Source organism: Oryza glaberrima, chromosome 1 (assembly GCF_000147395.1).
Source record: "Oryza glaberrima chromosome 1, OglaRS2, whole genome shotgun sequence".
NCBI lineage: Eukaryota > Viridiplantae > Streptophyta > Magnoliopsida > Poales > Poaceae > Oryza > Oryza glaberrima.
The window spans coordinates 25,182,196-25,197,935 of record NC_068326.1 but is presented as its reverse complement, the minus strand read 5'-3'; the positions used below and the strand labels follow the sequence as shown (position 1 = coordinate 25,197,935).

The 15,740-nt window shown below is 41.9% G+C and overlaps 1 protein-coding gene across 1 annotated transcript; it reads left to right on the top strand.

Moving 5' to 3' along the window:
* Positions 1-1,362: 1,362 nt before the first annotated feature.
* Positions 1,363-6,343, top strand: LOC127780287 (tubby-like F-box protein 1). Its single transcript, XM_052307204.1, has 4 exons — positions 1,363-1,740; positions 2,941-3,028; positions 4,169-4,298; positions 5,447-6,343. The coding sequence occupies exons 1-4, from the start codon at positions 1,447-1,449 to the stop codon at positions 6,003-6,005; spliced, it is 1,071 nt and encodes a 356-aa protein (XP_052163164.1). The 5' UTR covers positions 1,363-1,446; the 3' UTR covers positions 6,006-6,343.
* Positions 6,344-15,740: the final 9,397 nt, after the last annotated feature.

Below are 15,740 nucleotides of genomic sequence, written 5' to 3'. Positions count from 1 at the left end.
TAATGAATTTGAACATAAAATTTCACATATAGGTGTAATGCTATTTGAAGTATGTGTCTTTTTTTTATAGAATTTTGTGTAACATTCATTTGTTGGTGTGCACGGAAAGCTTTTATGCGTAGGATATATTCCCGAGTTCAAAACATTTAGTATTTGTAGCATATATTTACTTTATTTTTCTTCGGAAGAAAATTGACGCGGCAAATCCTGCAAGGGGGCTATATGCTGCAATTTTTTTTCCTTTATAATATGTTTATGTGACCTATTTGTTTATAAGTAATTTACAATAATTACGGAGGGTATCGTGCGCATTTCATAAAGAACATAGATACAATCATGCAACCACAATGGATGGAGATGTGCACTTGCAAATATCTGTTGAAAATAACCATCATACACAAACTATGATTATACGTACTACGACTAATGAAAGTTTCATGTTTATGTTTAAGATGTAACACGCCTTGTTACTACGATATCCTTTTAAATATTATTAGTAAATTTATTGAAAAAAAGACAATTGATCAAAGTTTACATATAAATAGCACTTCGATGACATGTATTTACAAACCTGTATACAATATTTCACAACACATATTGCATTAAGTCTACTTTTTTTATGTGAGCAACATTATGCTGGAACATAGAAATGTTAACTAGTACTATGTCTGCAAAATTTAATCATGTATTCATTCTTTAAAAAAAGGAAAATGAACAAGAGTTGATAAATCTTATATTATGAACATATATTCTAAAAATTCAAACTCTACCTGTCGAATGTATTCATACATTTTTTTTCTCGGGATCAAATCCCAAAAGGTGAAAAGTAGTACTTTTCTAATTTTAAATATATGACATTATTAACTTTTAAACATGCTGTATAATTATTTGTCTTATTATTTTTAGCGCTTATGTTCTTGCAATAATAAAGCAATTCATGAGAAAATAAATAAAATATAATTTTTAATAATACGAATGGTTAAATCATCAACATCGTATATTTAAAAAGGGACATGACACGTGTAATCCTATTTAGACGCGCATCATAATATATTTACACGTGTGCGTGTGTATGTGCGGCGATAGAGTGAGTATGGAAGGTGTACTCCAAAAATAAAAATCTTAGTAGTTTTTTAGTATAATAAAATCTATTTCAATAAATGCTCTCTACGTGTAATAAGGAGTATTTGTGCTAGCTGAAAAGGACATTTTTATAACCATGATGCTTGAGAAAAAGAAGGAATTTATCTACACACTTGGGGGTGTGGTCACAGTGCTTGTCTGCTAGATCCACTTTTCCAGACAAGTACTCCATTCCATTTTCCTCTCCATCGGCGGACGCGGTTTTCCAGTACAAAAACCAAAAGAAAGAGCCCCGCGACCTAGTGGAGAGGCGGTACACTGGTGGTGGTGGGGGTGGTGTGGTGGGGGACGCGACGCGACGAGATGCCTCGGGAGACGCCGCCGCCGCCGCCGCCGGAGGGCGGCGAGGTGCACGAGGTGGTGGAGGGGGAGGACGGGCAGGCGGAGGACCAGGAGGAGAGGTGGGCGCGGCTGCTGCCGGAGCTGATGTCCGAGGTGGTGCGGCGCGTGGAGGCGTCCGGGGGCGAGCGGTGGCCCGCGCGGAAGGACGTGGTCTCCTGCGCCTGCGTGTGCCGGCGGTGGCGGGACGCTGCCGTCGCCGTCGTGCGGCCGCCCGCGGAGTCCGGCAAGATCACCTTCCCGTCCTCGCTCAAGCAGGTGAGGAAAGGGGGGGGGGGGGGGGGGATGCCCTTCTGCTGTTTTGCTAAGAGCTCCTATCCCTCGATTGATGGGGGCTTCTGGCCGCTGATTCGAAGTATGGTGGTAGGGAGTGGAAACCCCCATTACGTCGATTTGTTTTAGCAGGTGTCGTTCCTAGATGCGATTTGTTATGTCTCTGGTTGGTGATTTAGAGAGTCCTCTATGCTTTTGATTGCTAAATTTGGAGCCTGCGTCTTTAGGTTCCCTCAGTTCTGGCCATAGGATGCTGAGATCACTTGCTCATGCTATTTTTAGAGGATTATTTAATTTTTGAGGTTTACAAATTTACCTTTTTTAGTCGCGATGTTTCGTGGGATTAGTTAATTTGTTTATGTCTAGTCCTAGCTATTTGTTTTTGGAGTAAGTTAACTTTCAATCGATTTTGATACTAGTATTTTTTTTATAAGAGTTTGTGGATTTAACTTAAAACTAGGCTCGGGAGCAACTAGATTTAGTTAGTACAATGGATGATTTATATCGCACTTGTCCTTTTTATGGCTTTGGCAAAATCACCACATCGTTGGTAGATAGCAGTATAGCACACTGGAGGCTTGGAAGGAAAAACAAACCCGAGGAGGGTCGTCCGCTATGAATGAATAGTTGGAAAATCTTATCACCAGCAGTTTGAATTTTCATGCTTTTGGCTACAGATTTGATGTTAGGACCATATTCCAGCATGTATATAGTCTAGCTTTACTTAGTCCCGTTCTAAGCTCCAACAACATCCAGATTTTTCCTCGATTTCCGTTAGCACGCTTTTCAAACTGCTAAACATTGTATTTCATGTGAAAACTTTCTATATAGAAGTTGCTATAAAAAATCGAATAAATCCACTTTTCAATTTTTAATAATTAAAACATCATTAACCATGTGCTAATGAGTCTCGTTTTACATGCGCACTTAATCTTCATCCAATAATCAGATTCGAACGGGGCCATATGTGTTTAGCTATTTACTATCCTATCACACAGAGGGTGATTTCACTTATAAGTGGGAGTTTAGTGGCTGAAATTCCCCATGAGATGAGTAGCATAGTTTTGTTTTGGGTGATTCGTCTACGTAGGATTTTAGTTGCAGTCTTGCAGAGGAGTGCCGTAGTTTTGATACACAGTATTTGTATGCAAATTTATCGGAGTTCTTACACCTTTTGTCAAGCAGCCAGGGCCAAGGGAGTTCCCAATGCAATGTTTCATTAAGCGGAATAAGAAGAACTCTACGTTCTACCTCTACCTTGGTTTGACAAATGGTAAGTGTACGACTGTACGTGATGTGATATGAGAACTTCCTTGACTCTCATTTATTTCGTGCTGCATATGTGCAGGCATCAATTTGATTATGTGCATCTAGATAATCAATTTGATTTGCCATCTCAATGTAAGGCATGTGACATGCTGTTTTATGATTGCTGTGCGGGTTCTGTTTTTCTTGGAATTTGTTACTTGTCTGTGGTTGACACTTGATGCCTAGCAGTAGTCAAGTTGAATGCTTTTAGATTTAACTCAAATTCGTTGTGGCTTTAATTGGAGATGCATCGCTTGTTTCTCCTAGTTGATGGCTTGATGTTGACCTATCAACTTTTGGCATGGGCAGTCCCATGCACATTTGCTTCCTGGCTTTCATTTTTTTTTTCTATAGATTCAAATTATCTGTCAAACCAGCAGAAATGCACAGTATGTTTGCATTCTAGGACCATGTGATATTTTGCATTTGGATCTTTTGGCATAATTGGTATGGGATGGTGGGAGGATAAGGTGGAGGATTGGAGCACCTAATGGATTAGAACCTACAGCATTTTATTTGAATTAGGAACTAATATTGTTTTGTACCTGCCTATTTTTTGTGAAACAACTGATAAGAAATTGATAAGAGATGCCCCTTCGGGATTATGTACTATGTTATGTCCTCATGGGCCAATGGGCCTAGAATATATGGGCCCGGATATACTTAACACTGTTTATTTATTTGGATTGGCTAGTTTGGACATAATTGTTGAAGGGTTTAGCTGAATTATACCAAAGTCTTTGTGTCCTGCAAATAGTGATTAGGGTGACTGGAAGTCTACTTGTTCCATTACATTTGATGGCCTGCTTAGTCAAGTGTTTTCAAATTCCTTTTATTTTGACAATCAGATCCAACAGCACTCAAATTATGTATCTAGAAGCAACATTTTTCTCTCCTTACAGGCTTACACTCAGCTGTTCAAGTGTAACATCTAACATGTGCAGATATGTGTTTTTTTAAAAAAAAGAAAAAGAAAAAGGATGGGGGTTCTGTCAGTTACACCGTATATTTTTCCTTCTGGTTTTTGTACCAACTGCAATGCCATATGGCCTTTTTCACCATCAAATGTGCTTGATGATTAATATATACTTTTTGTATATGATAGCAACTGTGGATAAAGGGAAGTTCCTCATGGCTGCTAGAAGGTTTAGACGTGGTCCCCATACCGAGTACATCGTATCCCTTGATGCTGATGACCTTTCACAAGGAAGCAATGCATACATGGGGAAACTGAGGTGAGGTTCTACATGGCTGCATAGTTCACTCTTAATCATTCTTGCATATTCTGTGATTCATCCTGCTTAGTGCTAACAAATTGGTTGCAGTAATATATTTACAATTAAGGAACATGCTAATGCACTAAAAATATGTATTTAGCTGATCTGCTGATGTTTTTTTTTAAAAAAAAAATTGGGTACCCATACCATAAGACAATATAAGCCTTCTGAGTTCTAAATAGTATCTGTTTCTTTACTATCTTGTTTTTCAATGAGGTAATGGTACTCCCTCGTTTTTTATATATGACGCTTGTTAGTTCAATATTGAATTAACTAACGTCGTATATATATAAAAAGGAGGGAGTATATCCTTATGTTGTAAGATTGAACCCCTTAACATGGTGGCATGCTGTGATGCCCCAAGGTCTGAACTGGTTTTAAGTCTATAATCTAAATTCTAACCCCATTTTGGATAGAGTACACACTCACACCAACACACTTACACTTTCATCCTTTGTGTTCGTGTTCAAGGGTTTGGTTGATACCTTGGACTTTTTCTGTTTTGAGGGATTGATACCTTGGACCTGGTAAGCCTGCAAAAGTAGGCCTTGTTTGGGAAAGACCCGGCCCATCCCCTGGGATTTTAGCCTTGCCAAACAAGGCCACAAGGTGGGACTAATTCACACCCTCATGTGTGGACTTACTCAAACCAGGGTAGGGTGTCACACATGCCTCCTCCATTCCTTGATTTTGTGGTTTGCAACAGTAACAGTCAACATGAATCATAATCCTTGCAATTGACTGCCGAAGTACTTTGCATCCTCATAAATTGCACTTAAAACTGCCGAATGCTTCTATTTTGTCTTAGCCTTTACTCTTTGGGGAGTTTTCAGGCTCTTCAGTTTTTATAACTTCTCTTGTTCCTTTATTTGTGCTCAAAAGTATTTCATTTATTTCCTTGCAATTGATTGCTGTGTAAGTCTCACGGCAGTTCCTTTGAGACATTATTTCACTGTCCTAGATTAGGTTATGGCCTTATTTGATTTGATTCCCCTTATGGTGTGCAGATAATTTGGACTGGTTGGGTATCTGTTGTGTTTTCGTGCTTGTATTTGATTTTTGTTGTCTTAATTTTTATTCATTGGTATTATTGTGCTTCTGTTTAGATCTGATTTTTGGGGGACAAACTTCAAAATATATGATAGCAAGCCACCATATGATGGCGCTAAAGCATCAAGTAGTCGATCCAGTCGGCGTTTTGGAAATAGAAGGATAAGTCCCCAAGTGTCAGCAGGAAACTATGAAGTTGGACAGGTTTCCTATAAATACAACCTGCTCAAATCCAGAGGTCCTAGGAGAATGTATTGTGCACTTGAGTGCCCTTCAACTCAAGAGACATGGGAAAACTGTCTAAAGACGAAGTTCAGAAAACCCACAGGGAACACAGTTCTAAGAAACAAAGCTCCCCGCTGGCATGAGCACTTGCAGTGCTGGTGCTTGAACTTCCATGGGCGGGTGACAGTTGCATCTGTCAAGAATTTCCAACTAGTTGCTGCTGCTGATCCCAATGATCCTGCTAGCTCGAAGGATGAGGAAACAGTTCTGCTGCAGTTTGGTAAGGTCGATGACAATATCTTCACGATGGATTACCGGCAGCCACTCTCAGCGTTTCAAGCCTTTGCTATCAGCCTCAGCAGCTTTGGTACCAAGCTAGCTTGTGAATAGCAACATAGTTTGATGTCCTCATATTGCCATCTGGTTGTGGTTGTGGATGCATGCCGTTGTGGTTGTTCCCGGCATTTTTCTTCTTTCATTTCTTTCCTTTTTACTCTGGATATCAAGGTACTATTCATATCCTGTTCTTGTGCGGGAAATGTACCATTTTACCAAATGGATTTAGCTCCGAGAAGGAAATTGTGTTGTGTAAAACTTTTGCTTTTTAAGTGAAAGCAGAAGGCAGTCTGTTGTACATAAGTTCTTGATGAAGTGATGATACCTTTTTTACTTTTGGCTGGACATTTACTCCGTACCTGTATGAATAGATTGGCTCGCTTATTTCTGTCTTTCTGTTATGGCTGTGTTTAGCTCGTGTATCAAATTTTTTTTAAGTATAAACAAATTACAGATTTCGTCCGTAAACTGCGAGTCGAATTTATTAAGCCTAATTAACCTATTATTAGTAAATATTTACTGTAGCATCATATTATTAAATCATGGCGTAATTAGGTTTAAAAGATTCGTTTTACGATTTACATGCAAACTGTGTAATTAGTTTTTTTTCCACATTTAATGCTCCATGCATGCATGTCTAAACATTTGCTGTGATAGAAAAATTGAAAGTTTGAATTTAAACACGGCCATGTTATCTCGCGTATAAGGTGTCGGACTGTCGGACCATGAAATTGCACAAGCTTGCTGTAAGACGTCAAAGGACCATACAGGCAAACTTCGGTGATTGTGTGAACAGTGCCTCTCCTGAATGATTTAAGAATATTATTACATCTGAATTAATAGAAGTACTAAGAATTACTTCTTTCATCCCAAAATATAAGAGATTTTGAGTGTACGTGACATATTCTAATATAATGAATCTAAACAGATGAAATACTTACTCCGTCCTAAAATATAAGGTACATCATATTCACCTAAAATCTCTTATATTTTAAGATTTTGGGACAGAGAGAGTATTCACTTTTAGATGTGGAATGTTCGGCACAATTCGTTCTATTTGCGTACAAATATGTACTAGTGATTGCAGACAGTGGGGATTAGTACTGGTTAATTTAATACAGAGTGTGTGGTTTTGGTCCCAGGTACTGTAGAACATTAGAAGTCAGAAGTCCAGCATGCGTGGTTGGAATGGTAGGCTATTTCCACAGAAAATGAAAGCGACGAGATGAAGTGATGAACTAACGGCCATACTTTTCCATGTCAGAATGAATCGTAGGCAAACACGTTAGACCCAGGATCAAATACTCACCCCTAAAACGTGGCAGAGGTTCCAGGCAAAAAGGCGCTGCTCCAACGCATCGAACAAAAGAGAGATTAAGCTAGAAAAGGCGATCAGATCATCATCATCATCATCGAACTACATATCTGTAAGACTAAAGAAAAAAGGGTGTTGCTACAAAGATGTACTAGGTGATCATCAGTCGGCGGAGCTGGCTTTCCCGACCTCCGCCTCCAGCGTCTCCATCTGCTGCTCCAGCCACCTGAGCCTCTGGTTCATGCTGTCCAGCCTCTTCCGCGCCGCCTCGTCTGCCATGCCAAGACGCACCCAAAAAAAGAAGAAAAAAAAAAATCAAATTTCTCAACCATCCATCCATTGGTTACAACTTACAAAATGCTTTCGCTACTCGAGCGGAGGCTTCGCACATGCCTAGCTGCGCGACGAATTGCGACATGGCCACCTCCTGCCCACCGTCGGTGGCGGTGAGGCCGGCCTGCGGCGGCGGAGGAGCCGCACGCGGGTCCTCGGCGTGGGGTGGCAGCTTGGCCGACGACGATCCCCCTCTCTTCCTCCCGAGCATGGCCATAGCTCGTCTTAGCTAGCTTGACCGTACCGATCGATTGATCGCGCGAGGGTGGGTGGCCGGCCGGCCGGCGATAAGCTTGCCACTGGCGAATGATTGAGACGGAGCTTGTTGCTGGAGGCGACTGGGAGACGTGCTGATCCCTCCGGCTAGCTAGCTAGCGGAGGCCCCCGCTTATGTACGTACGACACGCGCGGCGCACGGTCAGACTTGGAGGAGGGGTTGGGCCGGAGGCTCCGCCTGTGGCCACATGTATGTGCGATGCGGGTCGGGACTGGGCTCGCGCGCGCCCGCGGGGTCAAGCGTCTCCGGTCGAGCGACACGGACACGGTACGACGACCGAAACCCAATCTCGTCGCGGTGGCAGGCTGGCAGCTACTACTGCTCCCTCTATACTTACAAAATATAAATATAAACAAACCTAATAACGTATGATATTTTCTACTCTCTCTATTTAATATTATAAGTTATTTGACTCCTTTTCCTAATTAAACTTTGATAAATTTGATAAAGTATATCGAAAAATTTAACAATATCTAAAATATTAAATTAGTTTTATTAAATTTAGCATTAAATATATTATGATAATATGTTTATTTTTATGTTAAAAATTCTATTATATTTTCTATAAATTTAAATAAATATAAAAAAGTTTAACTAAGAAAAATCAAACGACTTAATATAGCACAGATAAAAGATCGCACAACGGGTCGCACTGGACAGGAAGGCCAGGGCCGAAAGATTCCCGTGAGAAATGGATAACCGTTTACGCGAGATTCTCCGGTCTTTTTACGTAACCGGCCGGTCGAAAGGGATCGCCTCACGTGAACGGTCACAGCCTCACAGGTGCGTATAGTAACCACGCAGTTGCGCGATTGCTTAGCCTTCAGGTTTGCTGACTTGCACGTCTGTACGTGTAGTAGAGCGTGAACAAACGGACGGACGCAAATCATCCGAGGACAAAGTGAAGTCATTAAGCGAAATGAAATTAAGATCGAGTTTACACTGGAGTATAAACGGAGCGAAGAAACAAACAAAGCTCGTAGAATACGTCCTTGAGATGGATAGTAGTGGGCTAGTGGCACGGTGTGTCAGTGTCAGGTTTACCAAATCGTTTAGGTGGGGTTCTCGTCACATCATGTTTGATAGTTACCACGATAAATATATGACTTTGTGGTTACCGTGAGTTATACAGTGGTTTTAAAAACTGAGAATGTTGCAGTACATAATAACCGCATGGTTTTTTAAACTTATTAGTGTATTCCCCTGCCACACCCGTGACCCGGAAATGCGCGTTCTCCGTGTGGTCACTGCCTCACGCTGGTCATCGGCTCATCGCCTTGCCATGCAAGCTAGTGCACCTAGACTTCATCTATTTTGAAGCTGGAATTTAACAACCAGTTTTGGTGATTAAAGGTAAAGCTTATACTACCAAAACTGTATAAAGATAGTTATTCTCTGCATTTCCCCTGATTAACTCTAACCTCAATAATGGTGGAACGTATTATTCAGGGTGATTTTTGCCTTGTAACCTTACTAGTAGTAGTACTTGCTTGACGTATATACAATTTGAAGATAACTCATGTACATGTAAATAATAAACATCCATACGTCGTCACTTTGAAATCATGTGACAGTACTCCGCAAAGTTCAAATAATACTAGTACCAATCGAGGGCTGTGTTTACACTACTACAAAAGTGATTTTTCCGTACGAGACCATTAATTTTTACAAACGGACCATAACTAGTGGCGTCTGCAAAAATCGTGGGTTATTTTTGTATGCGGCCCCTTAAGTGGCCCGTATGGAAAAAATCGATTTTCTCATACGGGCCTCTTAAGACGGCCGCATGCAAAAATGAGCTCACTTAAGCGCCCGTATAGAAAAATCCACTTAAGGAGGCGTATGCAAAAATAAAAAATTTGAAAAATTTAAAACTAGTGTATCTCACTCATATGAACTCCAAATTAGATGATTTTTTTCTAAATGTTTCTAAGATCATGCTCTACCATGTTATTGTATTCTTACTGCTATTATTTTGGCCATTTTTTTCTTTTGACTTTATTTTATCAATTAAAATTTTAAATTTCAAAACTTCAAATAATATTTTGAAGCAGTAATTGATTTCAGCTGAAAAAGTCATCAACAATAAAGTTGTATAACTCATCAAGATATATAACTTCTATTTTGGTCATTTCTTCATCCGACAAAGATATTTGTAAGATTGTTTACAAAATGTATATCTCTCTTATAGTTTTATAAACTATATATAAGAGATATGTACATTTTGTGAACAACCTTACAAATCACTTTGTCGGATGAAAAAATGACCAATATAAAAGTTATAGATCTTGATGATTTATACAACTTTGTTATTGATGATTTTTTCAGTTGAAATCGATTAGTATTTGAAAATGCTGTTTGAAGTTGTTATAATTTGAAATTCAAATTCAAATTGTTCAAACAAATTCATATAGAAAAATGACCAAAACAAAAGTTATAGATCTTGATAAGTTATACAACTTTGTTATTCACAACTTTTCCATTTGAAATCATTTATTGCTTCAAAATATTATTTGAATTTCTTATATTTTAAAATTCAAATTTTATATAGCTCAATCAAACTTAGATGGAGAAATGACCAAAAGAAAATTGGTAGATCTCAATGATCTCTACAACTTTGTTTTTGATAACTTTTTCACATGAGTTCATTTAATACCACAAAATTAGATTTAATGTTCATTTTTATCTAAAAGTCTGATTTGCCTCCTCGCCCTCTCCACCACTTCAAAATTTCAGCAGCCTTATCTCCAACCTTATCTTCTCTCCACCATTATTTCTCCTCAACTCCCTCTCTCTCTCTCCCCCCTCACACACAGCAAGGTTGCGGCGGGCGTCGGCAACACCGAGGAGGCACGCGGGGGCGGCGGCTGAGGGCGGCACGGCGCGAGGCGGCGGCACGCGGCGGCGGCAAGGAGGCACGCGGGGGGCGGCGGCCGAGGGCGGCACGGCGCGAGGCGGCGGCACGCGGCGGCGGCAGGCGGGAGTGGCCGCACGCGTGGATCTGCCGCCTCTACCTCCCTCCATCGTCGCTGGCGACTCCCCCGCCCTCCTCCAACACGGATCCGACAGCGGCGCCCACCCCCACGGCGATGATGACCTCGGGTAGCGGCGCCACCGCCATCCCCTCCTCACTGCTGCGGCGACGACGACCTCGGGCGGCGCCGCCCCGCGCGGATCCGGCGCCAAGGGCGGCGGGGGTGGCTGATCCGGTGCCGGTGATGACGGCAGGCGGCGGGGGCGACGGATCCGGAGCCGGCGACGACGGCGGGCGGCGGGGGAGACGGATCCGGTGCCGGCGACGACAGTGGGCGGCGTGAGCGATGGATCCGGTGCCGGCAACGACGGCGGGCGGCGTGGGCGACGGATCCGGTGCCGGTGACGCCGACGGGCGGCGGGGGCGACGAATCCGGCACCGTGCGGCGGCGGTCTAGGGTTCAGGATTTTTTGGATTTTTATTTTTTTTGTTTGCTGAATTTATTTTCGCATGTGGCCCGTATAAGCAACCGCGATTTTCGCATGCGGTTGGGCCGACCGCATGCGAAAAGGGTGATTTTTTGTAGACCTTCTCCCACATGCCGTTGCCCCAACTGCATGCAAAGATGCTTTTTGCCCGTATGCCAAAAGCCTTTCCGTACTAGTGTTAGTTCACGCTAAAATTGAAAATTTGGTTGAAATTGGAACGATGTGACAGAAAAGTTAGAAGTTTATGTGTGTAGGAAAATTTTGATGTGATGAAAAAGTTGGAAGTTTGAAGAAATATTTTATAACTAAACACGGCGGAGATTATATTCCACCTGATCTGAAGATTTAGACAAATGTAAAGTAGACTTGTTTCATTACTGTATAATAATGATAAGGTCATACGAGGAGGGATGTGCACTGTACTTGGCCTGAGTAGATCAAGTCCTGTTGCGTCACTGCATGCGCATGGTCACGGCATCTTGAGTTGACTCAGGTGTTTATATGGGAGCACCTTTAATTTCTTCAGTGTTGCTCAGATTGGATCTAGCGTGGGTTCCTGCATCTATAGAGAGCTACAGAAAGAAAGATGGCCCTAAGCTAAAATGGAAAAACTGAAAAAAGAGCCAGGGCAGAGATGCCACTTAGGGTGTGTTTTTAACGCCAAAATTAGAAGTTTGTTTGAAATTAAAATGATGTGATGAAAAAGTTGTAAGTTTGTGTATGTAGAAAAGTTTTGATGTGATGGAAAAGTTAGAAGTTTGAAGAAAAATTTTGTAACTAAACTTGGCCTTAATTTAGTGATACGTTAGCTGGTACTTAAGTATAACCGAGCCAGTCTCAACTCTCAAGCTAAAGTTAAGGCAACAGGGAGTACATGCCCAGATACCCTATATTCTAAACTTCCTACTAATATTCATGATGAACCTTAATGTCAGAATCAACCATTTGATTCCTAAAAACCAACATCCCATGCATGTTTGTTCAATCAAGCGCACATTTACTTCTATTATTACTTCTACTTTTTTTTAGAGATCATGCAATTTTCATTACCCGGCTTTGCATGAAACTGAAGAAAACAAAAAAGTTTTTATACAGAAACAACAAACGGGAACTAAACAGAAATCTAACTAGACTAGCAGGATCGGCTGGGGATTCCAGCTTGCCAATACATTGCAGTAATACAGTTTGAAAATATACCCAAAATCCAGCTTCCATCTTCAGACATCAACAAAAGCCAATCTTCAGTGCCAGCCCAAAGAGGCAGACAGCAAACATCACACAGCACAAGACAGTCTATTACTGCATATTTTATCAGGTTCATTGTTCAGTTTATCAAATTAGGGCATGTTTAGATCAATTTGCTGCGGTAAATTTTTTTGGTAAAAGTTTTGGTAGCAAAAGATTTAGCATTGAATTTTACAAGTTGGTGTTTAGATACATGGTAAAGTTTTGCCATTAATTGCTGCTGTCTCTCTCATGCATGGGCCCGATGCTTTTTTTTTTTTGCTAAATTTGCTGCTATGGACTCCCAAATTACAAATGTCAACTTGCCTACTTTTTGCTACTAGTGTTTAGATCATTTTGCTAAAAAGTGGTCCAAAACGGTAAAACTTTTACTATTTTGAAGTATCTAAACAGACCCTCAGTTTGCAAACACCCCATTTACTTTGTAGGTACACGCTCCAACACCACCACAATTAATTCATATGCTGTCTTCGTTTTTTAATATAAAACATCGCTGATTTTTGGCATACAGTTAACCATTTGTCATATTTAATTTTTGCTGCAAACATCTAAAAATATAAACCATGCTTAAAGAACCTAGTCACAATAAAATAAATGATAATTAAATAAACTTGTTTTAAAAAAAACATACTACAACGGCCCTAATCCAATGTACAACCAGTGTACATGGGCCATGGATGTGTATGTAGGTTGTACACGTACAAGGATGTTATTTCCTTTGCCTCATATTAAGTATTTTTAGCTCATTCTATTTGTACCAAAATAAGTTCATTTTTAAAGTAATCATTGCATTGAAGTTTGTAAAAGTAGGTAATAATTGTATTGGGAGTAGTTAAAGTAAGAAAGTTATATTAAGCTTTGATAAAACAAGAGTATTTTAGTTTTTTTCTTTTGTATTGGTATGTGTGAGATAGATGAAAAATAAATTTATTTTGTAACGGAGATACTCCAGTAACTATTCTTCGCTCTTGCACTTACATAAACTATCTGACCGTGGGCTCTCTCTTTCAGCGTTTCACCGAGAGCTCCGCTACTGGACCGTACTGGGCCGGATGTCCCCCAGTCACGGACAGAGCCCGTTTAATGATCATGCCCACGCATCGAACATTATCCGAGTCTCCGAGACACTGAACCGTGAACTCCCCAACATGCCTATCAACCGGCCAACCGGGAGTCCGGGACACCAGCACAACGGCACAAGGCAAACTTCCAAGGCCGCATAGTAGCTCTACTCGTGGTAGGTAGGGGTAGACAAACCATCGATCGCGCGTGCCGCGTACGTGCGGGCTTGCAGCTGTGCCGAAACCCGGCCGCACGGGGCACACGCCGTTCCGCAATTCGACGGCGGCGGGCTGTAGCCTGTACCCTGCAGACGAGGGCGTACGAGACGGGTTGTCCAGTTTGTCACGTCACGTAGGCCATGGCGGGCCGGCCGTGTGCCCAGGCATCTCCGCCTATGGCCGGCAGGCGGCAGGCTGGGTGGTGGACGCTAGCGCCGGTCACGCGTAGCGCGTGTGCGCGTGTGTGGGCCGCGCGCGGGCGCAACACAACGGGAACGCTTTGTTGGTGCCAGCTTTCCGGGAGGTCCCGGTTGGCAGCAGCTTGTGTGTGTTTGTACATGGGTGGGGATCGGACAAGGCCATGAGCCCATGAAGGGAGCCAGGGATCATGGATCAACCGGGGCATTACACACCAGTACAGCACACGTGTCGACCCATGGATGCAGCCTAAACATGCCTATATTTCAGATCCAGTAATCATGTTTGATCTGGGAATAGCTAGTTTGCTCCGTCAACCGGTTGATCTCCAAGCACATGTTATTTCGTTGCTGTGGCAGCCAGGTTTATCCAGGAGTGGCTGGAACGGTAAAACTAGAAGCATACCTAGTTTAGTTCCTAATTTTTTCTTTAAACTTCTAACTTTTTCATTGCATCAAAATTTTTCTACACACACAAACTTCTAACTTTTCCGTCACATCGTTTCAATTTCAATCAAACTTCCAATTTTAGCGTGAACTAAACACACCCGCAGATAAGATTCGGTAACTTTTCACCTACGCTGGCCAAAGCTAGTTGGACTGGAGTACTCCGTATGTGCCAATGGGACATATACATCACTGCATCAGCAACAGGCCAACAGCAAGCTGCGGCCGGTGAGCAGTGAACATGCAAATTCATCCAAGTGTGCGTGGTGCCGGCGAAGCTTCGATCCATACTAACATTCAATCCGAATTGTCTCTGCAAACAAGGTGCAAACTACTCTTCTTTGTTTCGGAACACTTGCACGGTGCAACTAGGAGTACTTAAGTTAAATCCAGGGAGATGATCAGCAACAATGACAATGCATTGATCTTTTCTTTTAAAACGCAAGTGACAAGGCAGTGGCAGTGCAACTAAACCAAGTAGCTGTACGGTGCCTTAACATCCCGGCCGACGACCAACAGGCTGAATGCCAGGTAAAACATGGTGTCTCGTCACGCGGAGTCACGAGGGGACTTGCGCATATATTCCATTGCATAATATATTGATGATTGGTGCCATTGCTCAGCCATTCGCGGCCTCAGCGCCATGAGATCATATAGATGCATTAGCTGCCGGCTGCTTGCCTGCCTGAACTACAAACATGGCAAGGCCTTTCGCATGATTCCTTAATTAAGATCAGACGAGGTTCTTTTCCACGCGCAGTTGGCAATCCTCATCATGCACAGGACGATTCCTTGTTCATGCAAATCAAACATAATATTGCCCAAATCCTAGCTAGTAGCTAGTAATTAAGAAGTGTCATCAATTATTAGTGGAGCAAACGTATGTACGACCGGTCGTTCACGAACCTACCTTGATTTCCTACGGAAGCACATGCGTGATGACTGACAATGTGATCTGCTTAAGTTCTTTCTTATGTTGCCCATGCGCCGTGAAATAAAACCATCAATTGTGTTTGTAACGTATTTTAGCTCGCTTTATAACGGGGCAGTTTATTTCACCGGATACAAACCGACTCCTCTCGTTTGTATTAAAAAAAGTTATCCATTCAAAAAGACAATCAAACAGCACGGAGAGCTAGAACACCACTTGATTACCAGCTACGTACCCCTAAAAAACATATTTTGGTCCTGGCCGGGCCGAACCGGCGAAAAGCAGAATATTGTTCCAGCCTT

Coding starts and splice junctions, on each gene's coding strand:
- LOC127780287 (XM_052307204.1), top strand. CDS start 1,447: ATGCCTCGGGAGACGCCGCCGCCGCCGCCGCCGGAGGGCGGCGAGGTG. Junction 3,029..4,168: donor CTACCTTGGTTTGACAAATG/GTAAGTGTACGA, acceptor TGTATATGATAG/CAACTGTGGATAAAGGGAAG. Junction 4,299..5,446: donor GCATACATGGGGAAACTGAG/GTGAGGTTCTAC, acceptor GCTTCTGTTTAG/ATCTGATTTTTGGGGGACAA.